The following is a 26,490-nucleotide window of genomic DNA, read 5'->3' on the forward strand; positions in this document are numbered from 1 at the left end:
CTGGGAGCTCTGCTGGCCTCTGTGAGCCCTGCTGGTATCTGGGAGCTCTGTAGGCCTCTGGGAGACCTGCTGGCCTCTGGGAGCCCTGTAGGCCTCTGGGAGCTCTGCTGGCCTCTGGGAGCCCTGCTGGTATCTGGGAGCTCTGTAGGCCTCTGGGAGCTCTGCTGGCCTCTGGGAGCTCTGCTGGCCTCTGGGAGCTCTGTTGGCCTCTGGGAGCCCTGCCTGTCTCATGAACCAGAATGAGTTGTACTGGTGTTTATCTTCAACAGAATGGGATGAGGCAGCTCTAACTCGTATACTGACAAGGATTTAGAAGCAGATTTTTACACTTCGGTACCTCAAGAAACTAAAGCAGAGACTTAAAGTATATTCAGTGAATCTTTAAAGGTCTGTGACTAAAACTGAGACTACATCTGATAAAAGTTAGACTGGGATACAGGAAAAGAAGCTTTGAAACGGTCTGGAAGAGATGAAGGCTCCCAATGAGCTAAATTCAGGTCTGACCCAGGTCTGGACTCCCTATCTGCCCCTCCTTTAGCATCTGGTCCACCTTGGCCTGTGAACTCCTCTCCAGCTGGCTGATACACCTTAGGCTCAGCTCTGAGCTCTCCTGACGTCTCTGACACTCAGGCTCAGGTGATGGACACGTCTCCATGGAGCAGTCTCTGCAGCCTCCCCGTCTCCTCGGGATCTGGTCTCTGTTAGGTTAAACCTTCTTTCTGTGTGTTCAGAACAAACTTTGAGTGTTTCCTCTTCTCCCCATCTTAATTTGAGCTTTCACCCACCTGCACCTCATTTCCTCATCAGCTCATCTTGGAGCTCATTTCACCTGCTCCAGCTCTTCAGGGCTTTCATGTCCATCATCGCTCCTCTAACCAGCACCTGCTCTCTGCTCTCTGAGCCTCCCGTCTGTCCGATGAGGTTTTTAACCCTCGTTTGGTAATTAAACATCGATCTCCACCTGCTCAGCTTCATCTGTCTGAGCCCGGATCCTTCTCCATTCTCTGGATTCACTGATATGAGACGAAGAGTTTCTGTGTGTGTGTGTGTGTGTGTGTGTGTGTGTGTGTGTGTGTGTGTGTGTGTGTGTGTGTGTGTGTGTGTGTGTGTGTGTGTGTGTGTGTGTGTGTGTGTGTGTGTGTGTGTGTTAACCTATAATCTGTGTACCTCTATGTTGTCTGCTGTTTTATGATACAGCTTGAGCTCAGAGTCAGAGCAGATTTACCCAGAATCAGTCAAACACCTGATGGTGCTCTCAGGTAGATAGGAGGCTGAACAAATGATGGAACACACACACACACACACACACACACACACACACACACACACACACACACACACACACACACACACACACACACACACACACACACAGGTGGCTGAGCTAACAGCACCTTTCTCTTTAAAAACATCTGTCAGTCTGATACGAAGGCTTCAATTTTATCACCGGTGAGTCATCTCGTCATGTTTGATTGTTTGATTCCAGCCTGGATGAGTGTGGAGAAGAACTAGTGTATGAAATAGCTTATTTATCTCTCTAACTATGGAATAATTAATTATTTTTATACTTAATAACAATTATTCTGTCTCCTCAGATCAAAAAAGAGCTGCACACTTGTTGCTTTTTTTCAGATGAAGCTGAGGGGTGGTGGGGCTGGGTGCAGTACTGGTGCAGGGCAGCAGGGGGCAGTGACAGAGCAGAAGCAGAGCCTGGAGGTCTTTCAGCTGAGTTGGAGATGAATGATTTCTAACAATGGAAGAACAGATAGACAGCGCCATCTGCTGTTCAAAAAGATAATAAACATTTATTTCTGGAATTGAGTGCTGCTGTCTGTCATATTTAGCATATGTTTAAAAAAAAAAAAAAAAAAAAAAGCTGTGCAGTGACTTCTTGCCAGTTTGCATACCTCCACGTTAAAAACAGCCATTGTTCTCTCTGTCCAACAGCTCCACAGCCTCTTATCCAAAGATGAAGGAAGAAGGGTTGAGCTCTCCTGAACTCCACCAGCTCCTTCAGCCTGTTTTACTGTAGAAATGACTCTTTTCAAAGAGACGGGGAATGCTGTTGTAATCCTTCTTCCAGCCAGTAGGTGGCAGTGTGTCTCTGCTCACTGAGACTGAATAAGCCTCCTCATGTGTTGACCATTAAGTCTGTGGTGTTGACACTCCTCTCTGGGTGATGATAACTCTGTTCACTCTGGGGAATAACTGAGTGACTGAAAACACTTAAAGTAATCCAACAGATAAAGAATCCCTTTCCTCTTTAACACTGACAGCAAATATCATTACTTGTTTTGTTTTTGTTTTTTTAAAAAAAAGGTGGGCCAAGGCGTCATGGGTTTGATACTTCCTTTATTTCATCAGTATTTTTACTTTGAGCCACGTGAAGATGAAAATTTCAGTAATGTCAGCGTCGAAAACTCAATGAAATGCTCCAATGTTAACATTTCAAAATAGTTTTATTTAGCTGATGATATGTCTGTCATCATTTTGTTGTAATTTCATGAACTTTGTGGATGATTATTAAAAACCTAATAACGGTAGTCAGACAGAAATGTTGTTTGATACTTTCTTTGATGTTTCAGGATACTATAGACTCAATTTAATACTTGTATAACTTAAAAATGTAAAAGCTTCATCTAATTTGATTCATTTTTATTTATTTATTTATTTATTTATTTATTTATTATATCATTTATTATAGATCCCCATGGAGTTAAAATGCAGTAATAGAATTGGGAATATAAATAAATAAATAAATAAATAAAGACTTACAAGTTTACACTACCAACACAACTTACAGACAAATAAAAAGCATAGAAAGAAAAAAACAACATGCCAGGAGCATTTTTATTTTTATGTTTTTATTAATTAATTATTATTTTTACCCTGAGAAATAAATGGCCCAGTAGTTGAAGCTAGTGTCCTTGGATAATAATACAAATAAATAAAGAAATAATAACAACAACAACAACGACAATAGTGATGATAATAATAATAATAATAATAATAATAATAATAATAATAATAATAATAACAACATTAATAAAAACAATAATAAAAAATATAATAAAACGTTTTATTTATAACACACTGTACATTCAAGAATTCTCAAAGTGCTGCAAATAAAATCTTTAAAATCTGTAAGATGGCCCAATATAAAGGCTGACTAGAAAAACTGATGTGACTCTTAAGTGGAGATCACTGCATGAGCTCTGTAAACTGTACCATGCAAGGATAAACCAGATATAAACCTCAAACATCAGTTTCAGTTTCAGCATTTCATGTTTTTATCTACATTACAGGGCTGTACAATATCTGGATCTGGGTCTTTCTCCTGACCCTGGTCTGACCTGTGACGTCTCTGTGTGTGGATCAGGACTGCAGTAATGAGGTCAGCGTGCTGAGACATCCCCACACAGATAAAGACGTGATGACTGAGGGTGTGAGGTCAGACCTCAGCTCGCTGCGTGTCATTAATCCTGAGCATCTTTCAGCTCTCATTAAACCATCTCCACCCGCAGAAAGAGGGACTGAGGCAGAGTGTGAGCTCGTTCAGCCCGCCGCCTCGTCCAGGCCTGCAGTGTCACACTCGACTCGCCACGCCGTGTGTGATCACCCCTGTACGAGCTGCAGAATAACTCCATTTACAGCCTCACATGCTGGGCTGGCTGTGTGCTGCCTGTGGAGGAGCATTGTACTCCTCAGACTGACTCTGACTTCACCTCCCTCCTCCTCTCCTCTCCTCCTCCTCCTCCTCTCAGTGAGCTGCAGAGCACTGAAGCAGGACAGAAACACCAGCTCTGTTATCGTAAAGCTCAAAGACAAACAGCTTCAGCTCTGGGTCTTTTATCTCTCTGAGAGTTTGGAGTTTTCTCAGATACAGATTTATGAACCCAGAGTCCTCCCGGGTCCTCAGGTCTGTTTTTAACCTCTCTGTCTGTCAGCAATAAGTGAAAATGATAAAACTCTGGGGAGCGAACTGTGTACATGATGCAGACAGAGGATAACAGACGCGTAAACTCTCCCTCTTTCACGGGATGAAGTCCAGTTCTTGAACCCTGAAATCAGGGACTGAACTCTGTCTTTCCAGACCTGTATCTGTATTTTAAGACCTTTGAGTCAGAGCGTTGTCCGAGGATGTCCTATCCCAAAGACTCTTCCAAATGTGTCCTGCTTTCCCAGCCTGTGAATGATACACAAGGATCATCCTACATGGCCCAGCATATCGTATAGTTCTTTGCCTGCCAGTGGAAACAAAATAGTAATGCACTGTTGAATGACAGTTTATAGTCTCAACATACAAAAATAAATTACAGTGTTGGTAAAAGACAAATATTTAACTGCAGTTTGCAGACTGCAAAAACTCTGTTTACGTTCTGTGGCCTCAAATGAGCATGACCGTAAAGGAGTTTTTGCCACATTAATAGACTTTCTGTGAATCCACAGTTTATTTCTCTTCCTCAGGGACCACGTCATGCCACACTGAACTGAAATTGTATTTTAGGAATATAGAGCAAAAGGTTTGAGTAGATTAAAATTCAATTCTAAATCAAATAAATGTATCAGCCCATGAGGATTAGATCTGGAGCTCTAGACCTCCTGCTGTTGCTCCTCATACTGAGGTTTCTCTTGCTGACTCCTGATTGGACGATTCGACTCCAAACAATTTGGAAATCTCAATTTAGGCACTTTGTTCAAGTTAGCCTTTAGCCTCCTTGCTAACAGCTACAAGGTGTGACTGCCCACCTGTCAGTCAGGTTAGCCACACCCTTATATGGACAGAACCCATCAGTTTGATCACATTAAAACTAACTTAACTTTAGACTAGGGGCTTTGGAAACTCTTACTTTGATGAGATCTGTATCTGAATTGTGACTCAGTCCGGGTGGAAACCTAAAAAACAACAACTACCAACAACTTTTATCTGCAGCTTTTAAACAACACAGTGTGATACAAAGTGCTGCACATGAAAAAAAAAAATTAATAAAATGAAATAGGATAAAGTAAATAATAAGACCCTTTGCTCTCAATTCCCACACCACAATGCTTAATCAAGAAAACTTTCAAAATAAAAGTCATATTAAAAACAAGAGGTGAGCTGAGCTAGCTCTACTATAAGGTCTAAAGATAGAATAATCCTTAATTTTTCCCACAACAGGTAAATGTACAGATTTACAAAATTACAGCACCAAAAATAAAGTGTGAAGGGCAAAAATGACAAAATAATATATGAGGATAGAATAATTTAATAAGGTCCACAAGAAAAAAAAAATATGTACAAGACTATTTAACTGCATTGAGGCAAAATAAATAAATAAATAAATGTGATGGTATGAAAAACAAATTTAGGTAATTAATTAAATAATAAGACACTGAAAGAAATTCATTCATTCATGAAAATCAATAGTTTTAGTTAACAGTTGTTAAAAATAATCAACTTTAAGTACAAAATCATATAAAAAAACTTAATGCTATGAAATTAATGAAAGAATAAAGTTAAATGCAAAAATAAAATAAAATAGTAATATCATATTGGATATAATAGGATAAAGGCAGAACAAAATGTAAATCTTTGATTTTAATCATGAAGTCTTCAGTTTCTGTACCTATGTTTGGTTTTTTATCTGTAATGTATAAAGAGCGGAAGGTTACTCATTTTTCCTCCTGAAATGTAAAATGTGATTTTCCTGCTGCTCCCTGTGGAACAATGTGTTTTTAATAATCCGGGCTGTGTTGTTGTGCTGTCTGCGTGCCGTGCGGGGATTAAAGGGTTAACGGAGGCCATCTGACGGGTTAATGCTCATATCTGCCACATGGTGGGACAGAGGACTCAGTCTGTGAGCGTGTGTGTGTTCAGATCAGTCCGCACTCTCTCTGCTGCTTTGTTTCTGTCGAGCAGGAGGTCAGTCAGTCCGAGCTCAGACCCGCACCAACGCGCACCACACCGCACCAAAGCGCACCAGAGCGCACCAGGACCCGCAGGACCTGCACGACTCTCCACCACGCGTTTCTTCCACAGATCAGCGCCTAAAAACACGTAAGTCCCCCCAGCCTGTCTCCCTCCTCTTCTCCCTGTCTGTGTCTGCTGAAACTTGTCTGAAACTTCAGATTCCTGAACACGAGGTGAGCCAGCTCGGTGATCTGATCGGTTAATCGATTGGTCAGTGCTCCAAACTCGCCTGAAAGTGGTTCCTTCAGGTTGTAGGGTTCTGTTTCAGAGAATCTGGGTGATGATGTGGCGCCTGTGTGCAGGATTTGTGAGTTAAACTCAGAGACACCTCCTGTTTCTGTCACAGGCTGTATGTGAACACCACACCTGGTGCTTTAAAACTAAAGTTAAGAGTTTTATTTTGAAAAACTAGACACCATAACAACCAAAAACCTCTTTACACACCCACTCTTTTTTAAATCATCATTTTCTCTGCATGAGGTTTGGTGCAAACTGAAACTGAAGGCACATAAAGAAGCTCTTTGGACTCTATTAACCTGGTTGTACATCCACACACACACCCACACACAGCTGAAGGCGTCTCTACGGCCTAAGATTGAAGATTTAAACACAGCAGTTGTGCAGAAGTTTTACAGGTTGCACAATTTCCCTCCCGAGTTGAAGCTCCAGGACGTAAACAGGTTTTTCAGCCTTTTTGTGGCCCTGAAATCAGAGCTGTTTGCTCTGCTTGTACCTGTCTAAAAACTGGATTCTTCAACAAAGAGGTCAGATCGTTCAAGCGGTGTGTAGAAATGAAGCCTGGGATAGAAACAAACACACCTGATGGATTTATTGTTTCAGAGCAACATGTAACTGAAAGAGGAACTCTATCCGTCGAAATGAAAATGTGTACAGATGCTCTCCTGTGCTGTGATGTAGAAGCTCGAGGTCAAAAACTCTGAACTTCAGAGTCTTTTGATTTGTGAAACTAAATCAATCAGTTTTATCACTGATGAAATCAGGCTGCTGATTGGTTAATAATCTGATGACACTGTGACCCTCAGAGCGCAGAGACAGAGGAGGTCACGGGGTTCACACAGACGGGGAATAAAACCCTTTTCATACAGACAGAAATAAAGCTTCACTTTCATTTACAAGGCTCCGAGCTCTCGCTGTGGCTCGCAGACGTCTCGTCCACCACGATACAATTCCTGAACAGTCGCTCAGTTATCTTAAATATTAATATTTTTAATGCATAGGAGCCAAAGTAATGAGTCTTTTTGCACATGCAGATGAAAACTCAGGTGTTTGTGTTGGAGGGAAGGAGTAAAACGTAAACTGAGGCACTTAAAAAAAAAAACTACTCCATTCTTGAACAGCAGAGGGCGCTGACTGCCTCTGACTCCTCTTGTCGAACACTTAAAGATATAAATATACGTCGATGACATCTAGACTAGCAGACTGATATGTTGATGATGCCACCATATTAGTAGTGACATAACGTCTCTAAAATTTCAACTTTCCTGAAAACTTCATTCACTGCTGAGCTAAAACAGTCTTTAAAGGTACTTTGACTGTTTAAAATTTGAGGCTAACTTTGATTTTAATATAATTCACCTTTGTAAATCTGTAAATATAGACCTCTTTATAACCTATGACATCGTAAAGATGGGCATGCACTTTGGCCACAGAAGCAGCATTTATCTCCATTTGTTCAGATGAGTTATCTTTGTTTAAACTCTGTCTCTGGTTGCTCTGTGGTCGAGTTTTGACTGTTAAGGCTGTACTGTGCTCTCTGCAAAAATGTGACGCACAGAAATGATTGCCAATCCCTCTTCTCTGCTGAGTTTGGCTGCCGGTTATCACGGAGATGTCTGTGATGAAGTTTTGCCAATACCGCTACCTTTCTCCGATACATCCTGTACGATGTTGGGTGATTCTGTTGTAGAAGAAGAATCATATTTGTTGTATTAAAGTGAGCCCTGTTGGTATCTCCTCGAGGAACACTCACTCTACAATTGTTTCAAGATGCTGTTTTACTATCGTTGCTTTCCAAAGAGAAGTAGTCCCACACAGCAGACATGTTTGCAAGATGGTTTGATTTACAGCAGCCGTAAAGCATGACAGTGCTGAAAACACATGAAAACTGTATCAGTCCCGATCACGTTATGAAATCTGATGCTAACCGATCCTCCAAAAATAGTGATGTCAAGCGTCAATATCGGATCAGGACATCCCAAATGGCCTTGCCAGCTGTTTGTTTCAAAAGTCTATTCTCTGACGTCTGGGAGACTACGTTCCACAGTCAGTGGATGAATCATACATATATCAGTATTTGCTGTATTTCAGAAAATAGGAGCTCCTGTTTGGCTGTTTGTCTCTGTGCAGAATTTTTGAAGGTGTGTGATGCAGAAAGTTGGCACATTAAAAGGATTGCTCAAAGCAGTGAGGCTGCTAAAATGACGTCATTCAGCTGCAAAAAGCTGCGTTGAAGTGTCAAGCAATAACCAAGGTTGACAAATCAACCTGTGTTCTGGAGGAAAGAGTGACCATGCTAACTGGAGACCTTCAGCTGAATGTGTCAGTGATTGTGAGCAGACAGTGTTCAGTTACTAGGGTCACACTTTGCTTTGAAACACCAGATGCGTCTGTGTGAGTTATTAAATGTGTTTGTGTATCAGTCTCAGTTAACCAGGTCTGACTGTTTATAAGTCATATCAGCTGATGAGACTCGGAATCCAGGTTTGACTTCGTGGAGTTGATAAAAAAGTTGGTATAGAGCCGAGGTTCTGACCAGATATTGACTCCGTATAGATCAAGGGTCTACAACCTGTGGCTCTGGAGCCTCATACGGCCCTTTGACTCCTTTGCAGTGGCTCCTTGTAGCTTTGAAAAAAGTTTTTATTAAGATAAAGAATTTTGTTTGTCTTACACTGGGTGTTGATGATTAAAAACACTGACACTAAATAAAATCATGCTTTAACATTTTGTTTACCTAAAGATGCATCAACTCTTGCAATAAAGCTTCCAAGATTTTTTGGTATTTTTGCAATTTTTGCATTTTTTTTTATTTCTGAAATGTTTTTTAACCATTCAAATAATTAAAATTCCACTTTTTTAGATTTTTTTTTCTGCATTTTTTATTTTTCTTCAATTTTTGAAAATTAAACAAATTTTTGAAATGGACAAATTTTATTTTTTGCAAATATATAAAATTTTGGCATTTCAAAATATTTGGAAGTTTGGGAAATTTTTGCACATTTCTAAAAAAAAAATTTTATTTGAATTTTTAAAAACATTTTGCAACTCCATAAAATTTCATAAATTTAGTAAATTTTTGAAATTAATGGCATAACAAATATTTTAATTTTTTTAGTTAGAAATAAAAAACTTTGAGCTTTGACAGGCAATTTGATAAAAACAAAAAAATAGATAATGATTTACTAGACTTTTACCATGTTTAGGATTTTTATACATTTTTTTGTCTTATCTCTGAGGATAAAACACATTTTGTGGCTCCTGAATGACTTGAATCCTGGTGAGCTGATGTAAAATGGCTTTTATGAAGGTAAAGATTGTAGACCCCTGGTCTGAAGAGTACCAGAACAGAAACAGATTTCATGTTGGGGACAGATGTGTGGTCTTCTGGTCGGTTTGTGGTGCAGCACGGTGGCCTCTGTGGATCCACTAACTGTTCTGACCCTAAGCAGCAGCCTGCAGGGATCCTCCATCAGAGACCGCCCCGCCTCTGAAGCCTCGTGAAGCTCGATAACGTTCAGATATCCATCAGAACATACAGCCTGCTCTTTGCAGAGCCATCGACTGAGCCGTGGCCCCGTTTTTATCAGGACCAGGATCAGGACGGCTCCGTGCTGCAGATGGGAATGTGGGTCAGTGTTTGTATGGTGGCATCGCTGTGCCGTCAATATTTCAGAGCAGGGTCTGTTCCTCTACACGAGGCTGCGAGTCAGTTCAGCTGCAGGTCTCTGTGACCTCAACTACCTTTCCACACAGCCTGAACACAACCTGTGAGAGCTGCAGAGTGTGTGTGAGAGTGTGTAAGAGTGTGTTCTGACAGGTTCTGCTGCATACTCCAGTCTCTAACCTGGGAGGAGGACACACTCAGGTCCTGGACTGAACTAAAACTTTTGGCTGTGAAAAAGCAGAAACGCTCTGCTCTGTAAAATCTGAGCGCGTGGGTTTGACTCTGCCGCCGTCTCTGGAGACTGTCCTCTGATGCAATCAGTCAAAGAAGAAACCAGATTCTGTTAGAGATGTGTTTTAGTTTCTGTTTGTAAGAAAGGTGTTGCCCCCTAGTGTCTCTGTCTGCAGCGCAGACAAAAAATCAGCTTTCCTCAAAGTTTGTGCACAGTTTTCGTTCGTTAAGTTTTTAACCCTTTCTTTGATGCCATTCATGCTCTTTAGCGCCACCTGTTGGCCGCTCCAGAAGTCACAAATAGTTTGACTTATCTCTTGGAGGATCTCCTGAAGCCTGCTCTGTTTTCTGATCTTAAACCGGTAGTTTTGGTTAAGTTTTGGCGACGTGAAGCTGGTGTGTTTACGCCACGTGTAGACTCGCCCTTCCTCCCTCAGACTGTGACCTCTTCACCCGTTCACTGAAATCACCCAGCTGGACGATTCAGCGTTTGACAAAGTCTGAACCACCTCAGCTGCTCTGTTTTCCAGACGTACAGGTTTGAACTCGGAGGTGATAAGAGTCTGAGCGTCCCTGAAGGAGCTCCTAAAACTGTCTGATGATGAATCTGGCTGCTTCATAAACACAGAATTCCTTCCTTTCAGTGTTTACATAGTCTTAGAAAACAATACTCTGTGGGTCTGTAAATGCTCTGAAAATGGTTGCCAGTTAATGTGTCAGTAGTCCGATCTCATGCTGACTAAGCTCATAGCTAGATTTCTTAGGCCTTGTATACACATAGTCGGGTATTTTCAAAAACGAATACCGCCCCTCATACATTTTTGAAAATAGTTTTGTCCACACACAGCGGGGGAATCTGCTGGTGAGTGCGGCTCGAGGCATGCCAAACCCATAATGGGCAGTGTTTTTTCGACGTAAAACCTGTGACAGCCAATCAGAATGAGCCCCTGCCATTCAGCTGTGACGTTTGAGAACCAAAAACTCACTTTACCTGCGTCTACACATGAAACTGGAGTTTTCCAAAATCTTCACTTTGACCGGAGGTTTCTGAAAATGTTGTTTTCAGCAATGTAAAACTGCAGTTTTGTGTGGATGACAGGCCTAAACATATAAAAATAAATGCCTGCATGTAAATGTACTGTGTGTAGCAGACTGAATGGGACAGTGTCACATGGCTTTTTCCTCTTCTTCTGCTGGTTTTCCAGCAGCCTTCATGCTTTGTGACACCTGGCTGCCTGTCGTATAGCTACACAACCAGTAGTGTTTAGGAATGGGTACGGCATTAGGTACTTTTATAGATACTGACCAAATTCTGTCTGTAGTACCAAGTACCAATTCAGGTATAATCAAACAGTACCATGTTTAGGTTCCTACATGCACCCATGTGACTGTGAGGGAATGGCGATTTTCCATGCTGGACATGAACACAGCATTCTAAGTTTATATATTGAGAAAAAAATGTCACATTGAAAATCTTTGAGATTTTATTATTTAAAGAAATTAATATTTATTACCTCATAAATGCACACAAAAGTACAGAAAATTGGTACCCATAAGTATCGATACCAATTGCCCGGTACAGGGCTTTGGTACTGCATTGTTTCAAATGTTAGAGGTATCTATCCCTAGTAGTGTACTTGAAGTGGATGGTACATAAGTAGAGAATACCAAGGAGGGAAAACCCTAAAACAATCAACACAGCAGTTTTACATTGGTCAAAGCTCTAAATGTCGGTTTTGATTATTTTTCTATTTATCGCCCACCCACCACGTGACCAGCTCACCTGTAATAACCAAACAAAATAAATATACTCATGAATATTTTTCACCCTCACCAGCAGTAATCTGGAAACTTTGACCTTAAATCTGTGAATAATCAAGTTAAATCTGTGATTTCCAGTTTTCAATCTCTAAATTCCAACTTCTCACATACAATTCTTGAATTCTGACCCTATTTTGAGAATACCAACTTTAATCTAAGAATTACAGCTGTCTTCTTTGAACTGCAACTTGAAGTGGATTTTTGACTTTTACCTGAGAATTTCAACTTTAATCTAAGATTTCAACCTTGAATCTGAGAATTCCAACTTTGTTTGAGAATTCTGACTTTAATTAACTAATTCTGTCAAGTCAGAAATCTGAGGTTATAGTTTTTAGAAGTTAACTCATTATTCTGAAAAGTCTGCAGTGGCCTCACCTTTGGTAGAGAAATCTCTGATCTGCTTCTTTAGACCTCAGTTTGCTCTGAGACTTGAGTCCTCTCCCCAATTGAAGTGAAAGTTTCTGACCTGTCATCACTTCCTGTTTCAATGGATAAGATTATGTGCATCATAGTTAAATTCTCAGAGATGGATTAAGTGTTTTTGACTCGTTATAAATTATTTTAGGTGTGTCTTGTGGTAAATCAGGAAATCAGTGTTCATATTCATAACACGTCCTGCAGCAACCTTCTCTTTCCTCCTCTGTAGCAGATGTCTCACATGTTTAAACTGTGATAACTTTCCTGTCTTCATCCTCTCCTTTTCTGTGAGCACGCTCAGTGAAGCCAAACGTCTGAGTCAGCAGAGAAAGTTCATCCAGCTTCATGGTACCTGTTATTTCACCTGGAGACTCAGCAGAAACAGTGCAGCATGTTTGCACAGCCTGAAGCGAGAGACAAAATGTGTTCTCATGATGCGTTTGGGTGTCAGAGGAGAAAAGAGGACTGTTCAGTCTTAACGCACACAGCAGAGATTTCCCACCCCTCCCTGCAGCAGCAGCAGGGTCCTCGTGGTAACCTGCACAGCGCGCTCCTTTCACTGCCGACACAGGCGTCTGAACTGGTTTAACCACCCAGCGGTCAGACCTTGAATTAACGGTGTAGGGCGGGGCTCAGTGGCTGACAGGCTCAGACAAGACGTAACCCCCCCCCTCGTGTCACCATTTACCCACAATCCTCCACTTCACACCTGAAGCACACATGCTGTTTAACGAGTTAAACTCAGAACGTCAAACTACAGGAGCTCAGCTGAGTCAGTCTTTCTCTCAGAGCTGTGTGATTTCTCTTTCTCCTGGTTTACTCTGAGGTGTAAATTTTGTACTGAAGCTCAGCCCGTCTTTACAAACCAGTGTCAGGTGTCTCCGAACACAAAGTCCCACGCTGAGAAAACGCCGTCTTTCAAACGTCTGCGGCAGGTTTGATTGTTCTGAGGAAACGTGAGGACGCAGCAGCTCCGAGGGTCGAGTTTCACCTTTTGTTGTGGGACAGAAAATCAGCTCTGAGAGCAGCGTCTGAGGAGGAGGAGGAGGAGGAGGATCTGTGTTTGTTGGGTTTGTTGGGTTTTAAATGTGTGAAGGTGTGGTCTGTCATTTCTGAAGGTAGTTTCCTGTTTACCTGAGCATGTTTACACCCTGCTCTCCGAGTTAAAGAGTGTAGGAATAAAAATCAACCATTCATTAAAGCAAAGTTACTGAAATCTGCTTAGAAACAAAGGTTGAGTTGTTCTCCATAAAGTAGTTTTGCTTTAAAATTTTAATTTATGTTATCAAGTTACTACATAAAGCTTTTACCATATAGAATACATGTGCTACAGGATGCTATATTATGAGTTACTGATTTTATTTCTCTAATCTAACAGTGGTACAACTCCAAGGTTTAGTTGTGCTTCAAAAGAAAAGTTAAGTTGCTATGTTAACTAGTTGGTATAATGTTGGTTATTTGTGTGAATTGACTGATGTAAAGTCAAGTCACTCTAATTTAAGTTTACAACCTAAATAAATATAATGTAAAAAAGTTTTTATAATGTTACAACAGAATATTATATTACTAAGTTTATGTAATGTGAAGTTGAAATGATGTAACAAAGCCAAAATAACCTAAAAAAATGTCATAACTTAGGTAAACATAATGAAACAACGTTTGCATTACATAACTAAGTGTAACAAACTAGGTATTACCGAACTTTACATAACTTGACAAAGTTTACAAACTTTTGCATTCCTTTGAGCAGGGTTTGTACATTTTAAAGTTGACACAATGTAAAAAAAGTGGACATGAGGCGAACTTCACATAACTCAACAAAGTTATTATAATGAAACATTTGCATTACATAATGTAAAGTTTACAAAATGTACAGGTCATATAAATGAACAAAATAAAATACATAATATATAAATTACATAAAAATATAAACATAAATTCACATACATGTAACAAAGCAAACATAAAGCAACATAACTCCAAGTTCTTTAAATTACGTAACATTACATAACATTTGTATACAATGTATGGCTGCCAGTGTAACAAAGTGTAAATAATGTAGCAGTTTACATATTGAAGAGTTTAAGGCATCATTTACACGACAATGTTTCATCTGAAAACGCTAAAACACAGTGAAAAATCTACGTTCACACGGAAACGCTGAGGGACTAAAAACGCTGTAGTGAGCATGCCAGGCCTGAAGTTGGCGCTATAACTGCAGCTTTTGGGAGATCTCCACAGAAGTAGAGTTGAGCCAATCATCTGGTGTATTGGTGAATACTAAGAGCAGAAGTGGAGCAACAGATGAGCATGTTGTTTGAAGACAGTCAGCAGATTCAGCAGATTGAGCAGCACAAGCACAACACGGTAGTTCGCGTCAACTGTAACAACGATGCTGTTGTCCTGTTGTATGCGCTTGCACGAAGCGGAGCGTGACATCTCAGCAGTGTTGGCAGCATTTCAGAAAAATCCCACTCTGGAGGCCGTTTTCAAAATTTTGCGTTTAGGTTGGCTACAACGCCATTTCCGTGTAAACACAAGGCTGAAACGCAACAAAACTTTTGCGTTTCCCCCTAAAACAGTTGTCATGTAAACGGCCCCTAACTAATGTAACAAAGTTGACATTGTTTAACTACCTGATGTTAAGTTTACAGTGCTCCATGCTCGGTTGTCTGGTTCTTTCAGGTTGTGGGTTTTGTGGGTAAAGAGCTAACATGTTCTGTGTATTAGCTTTGTAAAAATGATTGACTTTGTAAAGTTGAATATAACGGCATTAATTGAAAATCGTGGACTTAATGACTGAAGAGAAAAGTCAGAGTTTGTGACGCCAGATATTTTAACAGCTTTTAGCACTTTGGTTTAGAAAGATTAAAAAACAGTTCTGAGCTTATCTTAATCTTAAATTTCAGTCCATGTTTAATCAAACAGATGAAACGCCCACAGACATTACAGACGGGTCATGATGTGTCTGTGTTAATGTCTCGTCTCTTGGTATCTCCTAAGGCCTGGAGGTTTTTTTGTCTGTGTAATTAGCAGTCACAGAGATGAGAAACACGAGGATGGTCTCCGTATAAACTGTCTCTCTGTTTGTCTCTGCTGTCCTGATATGAGATTTAAATTTGGGCCTATAAATAGACGGTGTTTATAGAGCGCGGGAACAAAGAGTTTGTTGTTTCTTGTTGTTGTCGCTGCTGCTGCTCACACTTGTCCTGCACACTTCTGCTCAAGTCTTAGAGAGTCGGTGATGAGATGAGGGAGTGACGCTGCACACAAGCGCTGAGAGAGACGCTTCAAGTGTGTCCCTGTCCACGAGGACAACAAGGAGCATGACAGGGTCTTGGTTTGGCACCCCCTGTGGACTGACAAGCATCTCTTATTCCTTCATGAGCAATTTCTTCTCATAGAGTGGTCAGAGTGTGAATTTTTGTTTAAAAATTAGTGTTTTATGATACGGTACAAATTGAGTCAAGAGATGAGATGTAAATCTTTGACCACAGGAGGCGCCAAAACCAACATTTCATCCTGACAAGTTTTATGTTTTTGTGAAGCTGCTCCAAAAACTGCTAAAGAAAAGTGAAAAAATGAACTCAAACCAACATGAAGAGTATATCTTAATGAAAAAAATTCTGCATCTAAGGTTTTAGGGCAAGTAGTTTTTGCTCCTGTGTCTAAACTGATCTTGCTCTGTTGGATGTAAATGTTTGTCCTGTGTTCACACTCACTCATCTATCCTCCCGAGCGTGACGTTAAAGCTCCAGCGGCTCACAGAGAGAAAACAAAGACAGGCTTTTTTTCCAGGAGCAGACCTTGTGAAGGATTATCTCCAACACTGTGACGGACGGAGAATCAGAGCGCGGCAGAAATCAGATCAGAGCAAACGAAAGAGAAAGTTGTTTGATATTTGCTGTGAGGGATTATCTCACTGTTTGATCCCTTAGAGCAACAAAAATAAATCTGTGAGCGGGGTTACAGGAGGAAGACAAGAAGACACGTCTTTGTAGTCACAGTGAGTCTGACGCAGACACACCTCGGGAGTGTGGTCACCCGGGCCGGCTCAGCTGCATTTTCTCTGGAGAGCGGTTAAAACAGAAACCTGCTGAAGCACGGAGCATTGACTGTAAACACTGCAAAAATATTCAAACAGAGAAGATTAGACTACTCCTGTAAATATTTCAACACTTAGGGGAACAAAAAATTAAGACAGATGATGCTTCTATAAGAAAATGTGAGCGGCAAATTCACTATCACACACCGAGCTGCAAAAGCCAGTGTTGAAGTCCCAAAAACATGCAGTTCCCTGAGTGTCCACTGGAGTGTGTGTCCAGCAGTGAGTCGGTTCACTAAGAGCTTCATGTTAAAAAAAAAAATAAACTGCAGTTCCCTGAGTGCCCAGTGAGAAGATCCTTATTTGAATTTGAATTTATGTATTTATTTTTTAGGGACGATGCAGCACATCAAGCATTAATTTGATGTGCTGCACAGAGTTTATAGCAAGTACTTATTTCAAACTCTTGTCCCTAGTTGGGCCTTTAAGTAACTAGATCAGGGGTTGGTCAACCTGTGGCTCTTTGCCTTTCAGTGTGTGGCTCTTTGATCCATTCATAAAAATATATATAAAGCTATGAGTAGCAGTGTGCTGATCAATCTAAAATATTGATATACTGATGCCAATGTTGGGTTCAGTATTGATCAATGTTTGAGTGTACAGGTTGATACTTAAGTTTCAGTTTCACTTCTCTAGTATGAAGTTTAAAGACATTAACAAACACAGTAAATCTCGTTTTGAAAATTGGAAATGTTTTGATTTTCATTTTATGTCATTTTGTTTATGCCTGAGAGGAAGTGTGTTTGTAAGACCACGGATGTGATATGCCTCTCTGTAGTACCACGGTCATTTTTGTGGCTCTTGGTCTCTGACTGGTTGTCCACCCCTGAACTAGATTATAAAATGTGCATTTACCAGCAATAAAATGGCAAAAAAATAAATAAATACAGGATTACAGTAAAATAAAAAACACATCAACCTAAAAAACAACAAATTCCCAGTATTCGTCTACATTTCAGCTACTGTCTCTTTAAGAGCCTTCAAATCACTCAGGAACTCAGTGTTCCGGAAGCAAACATTCCGGAATGTTCAAAGCAGGACATTTCTGATTGGTTGGTGTTAGTTAACAATGCTCTACACCAATCAGGCGTTCACCAATTAGTGATGTCATAGATTGAGTCCTCCTGGTGTGACTTGTAAAGAAGTTTCTCATCCTGGAATTCCTCCAATACATGGTGAACTCCCAGTTTGAGACTTTCTCCATGTTTACGATCAATGTCCAGCATTTGAACTTCCTGTTTGTCTGGTAAAAAGCTGAAATCATAAAACATGTACGTATCCTGTCGGTCCAGATGTTGTAAAGATGACTTTAACATCTGTGTGGGTGAGTTTCAGCCTCCTGCTGATAAATCTGATCTGCCTCCTCGCCCCTCGGGCTCAGAGTTCAGGATGTGTGAGTGGTGAGGATCTGTCAGGGGCTGACAGCGGACAGGTGTGATATACCGCAGAAAGTCGATACAGGAAGTGAATTACTTACGTATTTCATTGGTGCTTGTTCAGGATTTTTGTTACTTCTGTCTTTATCAAACTTTCTTGGCTGAATTGTTATTGGAAAACTCATTTCAACAGCTTTACGGCGTCAAATGCTAAATGTGGAGGAGAAACAGAAAGGGGATGTTAGAGACAGCTGAAGAACTTGATACATCTTAAATTGACGCCAAGTTTGTCTATGAGGCAGAAGGAGCTCAAACTGGAACTGAAAATGTTTCATCTGGGTTATTTTTAAATGTGAAAGCGAAATTAAACTCTCTGAAATGTCCCTTTAAAAGACTGAGCAGCGCTTTTGCCAACATCAAACTTCGGGCCGGTCTCTGTCGGGGTGGATAGGATCTCTGTCTGACTCTGGTGTTAAAGTCTGGTTCATTGTGAGTCCACAGTGTGTATGTGTTGTCTGCGTCAGTCTGACTGGGTCGATGCTGACCCGTGTTTTCTAACTTGGACTGGATCAGAGCTCAGATAGATCTGTGTGAACTGGGTCAGGACTGTGACCCATCTCACTCTCTGCTTTGCTCTGCTCGGTGACTTGTTGCATGTTTCAGCACACTTGTGAGGTTTTAATGGGTGTGACAGCGCTGCAGCTGTAAATAAACTCTGCTTTGATTCAAAACACATTAAAAATCTGCTGAATGAAACATCTTCAGGACGATGAGCTGATGGAAACAACATGAACATTCCTGAAACAGACCAGCTTTATTCATTCAGCAGCTGCAGCACGAATCGGCTCCGTGGCATGTTGAGGTTTAATCCAGACTGTTTGGAGATTTATTCCAATCAGATAGAAACACTTGGCTACAGATTACAACCTACAGTCCAGAGACTTAAAGATTAAATTCAACTTCCTATTCTGAAGATTTCATTACATGATGATACAAATGTAATGTTTACACTATGGAATAACTTAAAGAGGGGTTACTGTCCTTGTTTCAGTTTTTATTTTGTCCCTCAAGTGCCTCCGTAATGTCTGTTTTAAAAACGCTCTTTTTTCAGCCTCCGTCTAAAACACTTTGTTGTAGCTGCTGTGTGTTTAAGGTCTCCCCGCTTGACAAACCCCCTTCACTCTGATTGGCCAGCCTTCAGAGGCCTGGCAGAGTCATGGGTAGACCTTGGTGTTTGAGGCCCCATCCCTTGCAGTGTTTTGATCTGTTTACAGGCAGAGTCAGAAATATCTACAACATATAAATATGTTGCATATAAATATATGCATTCATATGTTAAATATGGGAAATCAGAGTACCCACTCTTTAATGTTTGTGGATAGCTGTGTATCATTGGCATAGCCATCAAATGAGACAATTCGTTCATAAACGGTCCAGTGTTTTTTAAGCTTAATTATTTGTTATAATAATAAATTAAAGCTGCAAGCAGCGATGAACGGGCCCTCGCCCTGTGTGCGCCAGTCGGAGTGTGTGCTAGACGCCGCATGTGCTCGTTCAAGGCTTGCCAAGTGGAGCATGTCCCAGCTGTTGCATGAGCAGCAAAATGTGTCTCAGCCACAAGCCATAGGTCTAGGCATGAGGGTTAAGGCCAAAACTTTTGATGCTTGTAGCTCAAAATAGCTGGACAGGCTGCAGATATGAGCCCCCCGGTGGCGCTGTGGTGCATTAATGTTAGTGCAACCAGTGATAGAAATGAACTGAGGCTGTGAAACTTAACCTCTGTGTGCATTTTGGCCCTGATCCAACAGTGCACCACAGAGCCATGAAGGTTTTCATGAAGCAGCCTAAATGGTCAACTTTGAAGATTATTTGTGGCCACGCCCATTGATGTAGCAAAAATCTTTTTGGAAGGTATCATTGTCAGTGTGTGTAGATTACACAAGCCAAGTTTGGAGTGGATCTGATGAAAAACCAAGGAATTGTTGCATTTCGTCTGAGGCTAAAAATTGTCAAAATTCAATGTGTACGGGCAAATTGCGAACTTCCTGTTCGGAATGGACTATGGTCATAATACAATTTTTTGTAGGTCTTGGCATGCTTGTTATTCCTACCAAATTTCAGACCTATAGCTCAAAGTAGCCGGGGAGGCAAAAATTTTCAGCCCCTGGGTGGCGCTATGGAGCATTACTATTAATGCAAATAATGATAGAAATGGAATCAGGACGTGACAGTGAACATGTGTGTGAATTTTGAGCCTGATCCAACATTGTACAGGAGAGCTATCAAGATTTGTAAAAAGTGGCAAAATGGTCAACTTTGGCGGTCATTTGTGGCCCCGCCCAAAAAAATTATAACAATCTTTTAATAACTTTTGCTCTTTAACATGTGTTGTTCACACAGGCCAAGTTTGGAGTTGATCTGAGAAAAAACCTAGGACAAGTTCGTTGAAATACGTACCCTATGAATGCATTTTTTGCCAATTTCAGGTCATTGCCAGTAGGGGGCGCTGTACTTTTTGGTAAAAATAATTACATGGCTGTGTCCGGGGCGCCACCCTGAACATGTGTGTCCGTTTTCGTGCATATCGGAAAAAGTTGCAAAAATGCCGAACTTTGAGCCTGCGTCGTAGCCACGCCCAATAAGATAGAAACTATCTTTTAATAACTTTTAATCTTCACTGTGGATTGTACACACATGCCAAGTTTCGAGTTGATAAGTCAAAAAACCTAGGACAAGTTTGTTCAAATAGGTAGCCCAAAATCGCAAAATTTCGATGTTTAGGTGCGAATAGCAAAGTTCGTGTTCAGAATTGTCAAAAGTCGTAAGAGAGTTTTTTGTTTGGCTGGGCATGCTTGTTATGTGTGCAAAATTTCAGGGCTGTAGCCCAATGTTGGCCCAGGGGCTGCAGTTTTAAGCCACTAGGGGGCGCTATGGAGCGTTCATTTTTGTGCAAGCACTGGAATCACGCGATTTTCGCACATTCAGAATTTTGGGGATAGGCGCATTCGTGTTTTTTCCAAGCCAAAGGCACGCAATTTGGGGCCAAAGGCGCACAAAGAAAACGGAATAATAATAATCGCAAGGGTTTCAATAGGGCTTTCGCCCCCGGTTCCCGGGGCTCGGGCCCTAAATATGATGTGATCAGTTGCTTTTCATGTTTTTTCTTTTTGTGCGTATGAATAAACCAATTTACTGTTTGTAAACGGTTACTGCAACACACGCATTATGGCAACAGAAGTGCTGTGGAGCACAATGCTTTGTCAAGCAACATGAGGGTGCTAACCACCAAGAAAACACATTTTTTAACCTAAGTAACACATATTCAACATCTGGTAAACAACTCTTAGGGTTGTGAGGAGTGAGTGCATGGATGGAAAACATCACAGCAGACATTCAGTGGACAGACGTCCTTTAATGGAGAAATCCAGCGTGTATCCCAGAGAGAAGTTTAAACACCCTAGTCATTCGAGGCTTCTGACTGCATTATCCATTGACACCTTGTGAAATATGAAGACATGAACTTGTGTCAATAAATCAGGAACCCTACAAAACCAAAGACCAGCACACTGACTGCTGAGACCTGGATTATAAAAAAGAAGTCAGAAAACTATGTCCTGACAGTGAACCGCACTACTCTGCAAAAAAAATGCAAATCTTATCAAGTGTTTTAGTCTCATTTTAAGTAAAAATTATCTCATTAAACTCGATATGAGCCACATTCAACCTATGCGTCCAGAAAAATGTCTTGTTTCAAGTTATTTAAAGACAAAAATAAGGCCTGAATTGCTTGTAAAAAGTATAAATAATCTGCCAATGGAACGAGAAATTTGCTTGAAAATTTGCTTGAAACTAGAATAATGTCTCAATACAAGTTACTCTCTCTTGTTTCATTGGCAGATATTTTTACTTGGTATAAGAAATTCAAACCTCATTTTTGTCTTTTAATAATTCAAAGACATTTTGCTGGACTGGTCAGGTGAATGTAGCTCATTTGAAGTCCAAAATACATTTTTTGCCAAAAATAAGACAAATTTTTTTTATAAGAATAAGTTTTTTTGCTGTGTAAATACAACAGAATAAACATAACTTTGTATTTTAAGATTGCTAATAAAGCTATTTAAAAGTTTGATAACATAATTTATAGGTTTATTTGTTATTTACTGTCCATTATGAGTTCTTATTTGGTCATAACCTCAGCCTAAAACCAGCAGATGTCATTGGTGTTTCAAGGTAAAATGTGACCCTGTTAACTTGTGACTGTCACTGACACATTCAGCTGAGAGTCACCAGTTAGCACGGTCACTATTAACACCAAAACACCGGTAGCTCTGTGACGGTCAGAACTAGAAAGAAGTTGACTTTGTCATATAAAATCATTTCCAACAACCAGACATTTTTATGCTGCTAACAGCTTTAATTTACTGTTTAAAGAACACTTACTCGTCTGAATGAATGGGTCTAAATGCTGTCGCCAAAACGAGCGCACATATTTTGATGACATTGTCTGTAAATTGGTCTTTAATCCAGAAACACCACGTCACAATACGGGGAACAAAAATCTACCAAAAAAAGAGTCTGTTAGTTGGACTTTGGCACTCCTTCCTTCCACTTGAGCAACGTTTTAGAGAAGAATTAAATCATCAAGTTGAGAAATGTGTTTATCTTTACATAAAGTTTCATAATCAAACTTGCTGGAGCAGGATTGGCAGGACTCATATAAAGAATGAGCATTAAAAGAGAGTTACAGAGCTGTCTTCAGAGTTTGTAGTGAATTCTTTGTACCCCTGGTTTTCCTCCTACACCGAGTCTTTAAACACACCTGTGGAGGTCCAGGGTAATGTCAGGTTTCAGACTCTTTCCCTGCTCGTTGCTGAAGGCAGCTCGGTAATATCTTCCATCTGGCTTTGTTGCCGTTTGTTGCCAAAAATTTCTTTCCCATTGCATTTCTGCCTTTTTTCCTCCCTCTGTCATCCCTGCAGGTCCTCCTCCTCCTCCCTCTCCTCCTCCTCCTGTTCTTGCTGCTCCATGTCAACTGGCACAGGCTGCTCTGTAACACTAACCCATTTACAGCGATGGAAACACGGGCACAGAGCTCACGCTACAGAGCCGCACTGCCTGGAGGAAGAATCGAGCCGGGCTGCCATATTTCAGACACATTTTCATAGATTTATTGGACAGTAAGAGGCCGTCACCGAGCAGAGGGGAGGCAGGCTGTGTTACAGTCAGGGCAGGCTTGTTTTTCAAAATGAAACCACCAAGCAAAAGATAAACGTGTCATCAGGAGTTCATTTGATTGTTTTAGAGAAGTGAGGAATTCAACTTCTTTAGCCTTTTAACTGACAGTCAGACACAGATGCACTCTTGTTCATGAAGAAAATCGTCTTCAGCAGCGTTAGATTTGCACATCTTGCAAACGTTCTTGGTATGTCTTGTTTGGCAGAAATGATCACAAAATAAACACCAAACTTTATTTATATTTCACGCTTCAAAACCGGGTAAAAAGTTATTTTTGAAACAAACAAGAGAAATGACAGATGTAAGGAGTACAAGGAAATAAGAGAAAGACAAAAAGATTACATCCACAAAACAATCAAGGGATATACAAACAGATGAAATATCAAAGATATCTACTTTAAAGCATCAAAAATTCACCATTATGTGTTGATTCAGGAAAATCTGTGGAGATAAAAATGTCATGAGGTGTAAAAGAGTTTCAAAACATGATGTTAGGACTGATTTTTCAGCTGCATGTGTTTTTTAACTATCACATTTAAAAGGTCAAAATACTTAAATTAAAACACAAATCTGCAGTTGGGTGAACTCTTCCCTAGTATCTAACATTTTATGAAGACTAACACTGATATTGTTGTTTTGTATAAATATGTCAGAGAAGTTATCTATTAAACAGTGTGTGATCCGTCTCTGCTCTTAGATTGAGTCTGTGATCATGCTGCTTTTGTGGTTTTGTGGTTTTGTGAATTGAGGGTGTAATCCTGCAGGATTTCAGCCCCCCTCCTTAGCCCGGATCATGATCCAGCAGACCGGCTTATCCTCCAAGGTCTTTGGGTCTGCAGCATCTGTCACTGCTCGATCACTTCGAGTTCAGATGATCTGCAGCTTTTTCTCTAGCTCATTGAGTATGTTTACCTGTAGGGGGCGCTACCATAGACTGTAGATAGAATGGACAACGTGGCTTTGTCTTTTACCATTGTATGGTCTTGAAGCCAAAATACCCCAGTCAGAGTCGCTGTCATTGTGCAGCCAAACAAAATAAGTTTTTTGTTTTTTTTGTTTTTTTTCAAAAGTCTGATCTCTTCTTGGCTGTCCCTTCCGACGAATTTTACTACTCCTGAAAAAAACAACAAATGAACACAATGCAGTCCAATAATATCATCATATCACCATAGCATATGGATGTGAGAAACATTTCTATGAAGTGTTTGTATTTTTTTAAAGTTTGACCACACCTCATCTGGAATCGCTGGGGAGATGGAGTTTTTGACCTTTACTGCAGCCAGCCACCAGGGGGAGCAGTTTTTGTTGCAACCTCACCTTGAGCTGAGCAAGATGACGTTTTTTATTCTTTACAGTCTAAGGTTGTTTCCTACAGCTCCACTGATGTTGTTGTGCTTCCTCTTCACAGATCGGCATCATGGGGAAAGGCTGTTTGACCGCCACCAAGTACTTCCTGTTTGTCATCAACCTCATATTCTTTGTGAGTATTTCATTAACATATTTACTTAAGCTGTTTTTCCTCTTTAAATAACAGGAAGTTCAGATGTTGGACATTTAAATAACACTAATACCTCGCTTTAATAAGCTTTAGGCTGTTTATGATGTTGAATTTACATTTTGAACAGACAGATGCATATAAAAGAAAACATACTTCCATTGACACCAGAAAAACACTGAAGAGACGACAAAATAAAGAACTTAAAAGCTCAAAAAAGTTAGCAAATACTAGCTGGCTGTATTTACTTTAGCTGACTTGCTAATGGTTCTACCATTAGCATTATTAACTGGTTTGAAGTGACCTCTTCTTGATAACAATGTAATCTAGTTAATAGTCCCTGAAAATGATTGTGATGGCTTCATCATGCTAGCATGCTAAAACACTAATGCTAATAAAAGTATTGATGTATTGTAGGGTTCAGCTGTTCAGCTCAAAAACACATTTTCAGCCAGAGTTCAAAGATGTTTGGAAAAAACTGACTTTAAGTTTCCTGAAGGGGAACAGAGTGAGCTAGAGATGCTAATGTTAGCTCGGAGCTGAGCTAGCTGAATCCAGTCCATCAGTAGGAAGAGTTCGGGAGGTGTAATGTTTTTTTCTGTAAGTCAGAATGAAATTACTGAAACTTAAAAACTCAATCACAGCTGCTAACTTTAGCACGAACTGTGCTAGCATCCAAGTTTGCCTTTTACACAAGGGTGAGAAAATGCACTGCTGTTTAAGAATCACTCTGTTGCTTCTTTCCAATCAGGTATGTTTTCTCTTATTAAGAGTCAAACATAACCCTGAAATCTGCCGTGACAGAACTGAAACTAACACCTCTGTCTTTAATAAATGATGGGAACATGTAAACAGAAACAGGATGTAAAACCGTGGAACAGAAATAATTTCTGAATGGATAAGTGAAAGTTTCAGTGACAGCAGAGTTCAGTTTTAATCCCTGGTTTTCTCACGTTTTCTGTGTTAATCACAGAGCAGATGAAGTCTTTGTGACCCAGTTTGTTCAGTGACTTGCTTTCGTTTCCTCCCTCCTGATTCCTGAAATCTCTGAGCTGAAGTTAAGAGCTTTTGAGGAACTGATATGTGGAAGAAAAACATAAAAAGTCACTGAGTTATTTTATATTTTACTTCTACCTTATTCTCCCAGGGATGATCAGTCACTCAAATCTTTAGACATCTCAATCCACGTGCTATATTTATTTCTAAACTTGGATTATCTTTAGTCAACAGCTGCCAAGTTATTAAATCATGATAAATCCCTGAATTTGAATAGTTGACAGGGATTAATCACAGCTTTTGTTTCCTTCATCTTGAAGTACTTTGATTTTTTTAATCCTGTTAAACTCATAGAGCAGATTAATGGATAACATGGAGCTCTATGGGACTGACTCACTGCTGGAGACAGGCTCTAGTGGACACTCAGGGAGCTGCAGTTTTTGGTTATTTTTTCATGAAAGTAAACTTTAAGCATATTTATCTCTTTGATTAATCCCTGCTGGTGTGTGTGTGTTGGTGTGTTTTTCAGCTATGTGGGAGCCTCATCCTGGGGTTTGGACTTTTCCTCCTCCTGGACAATCAGAGCTTCATCGCCGTCCTCAGTAAGTGCCTGTTTCTCATTCTCCTATATATGTGTTTTATGCACTTTTAGCTGCTCTCATATCTCATGTGTTGTTTGGGGATAAGACCAGCCACAGGCCGTGATTACAGAAGAAACCTTCACCTCACTCCAATGCACGCTACAAACACGTGTGTTTCTTTTCAAGTGCATGTGTCTGTGTTTGTGTGTGATGACAGACGGCACACCTGGAACAAGGATCTTATTATTTATCAGGTCTGTTAGTGACAAACTCTGAAGGAATGTTGTTGGCTGAAAGAGACGCCTGCCATCAGCGCTCTGTGTAACAGGCTGATGTAAACATAGGGGCGTTCACCGGCTGTTGGAAGTTTAGCTTC

The 26,490-nt window shown here is 40.4% G+C and overlaps 1 protein-coding gene across 1 annotated transcript in view; it reads left to right on the plus strand.

Annotated features, from left to right (window-relative positions):
- The first annotated feature begins 5,804 nt into the window (after positions 1-5,804).
- LOC141787312 (CD82 antigen-like) overlaps positions 5,805-26,490 on the plus strand; it is a 32,989-nt gene continuing 12,303 nt past the window's right edge. Inside the window, exons 1-3 of the mRNA XM_074665574.1 lie at positions 5,805-6,040; positions 24,451-24,522; positions 26,063-26,135. Of these exons, the coding sequence (XP_074521675.1) occupies positions 24,460-24,522; positions 26,063-26,135 (136 nt within the window). The 5' untranslated portion in view covers positions 5,805-6,040; positions 24,451-24,459. The remainder of the gene's footprint in view (positions 6,041-24,450; positions 24,523-26,062; positions 26,136-26,490) is intronic.

Source organism: Halichoeres trimaculatus, unplaced genomic scaffold, assembly GCF_033239565.1.
Source record: "Halichoeres trimaculatus isolate MK-OKI-2021-1 unplaced genomic scaffold, fHalTri1.1 fHalTri1_scaffold_3, whole genome shotgun sequence".
Classification (NCBI taxonomy): domain Eukaryota; kingdom Metazoa; phylum Chordata; class Actinopteri; order Labriformes; family Labridae; genus Halichoeres; species Halichoeres trimaculatus.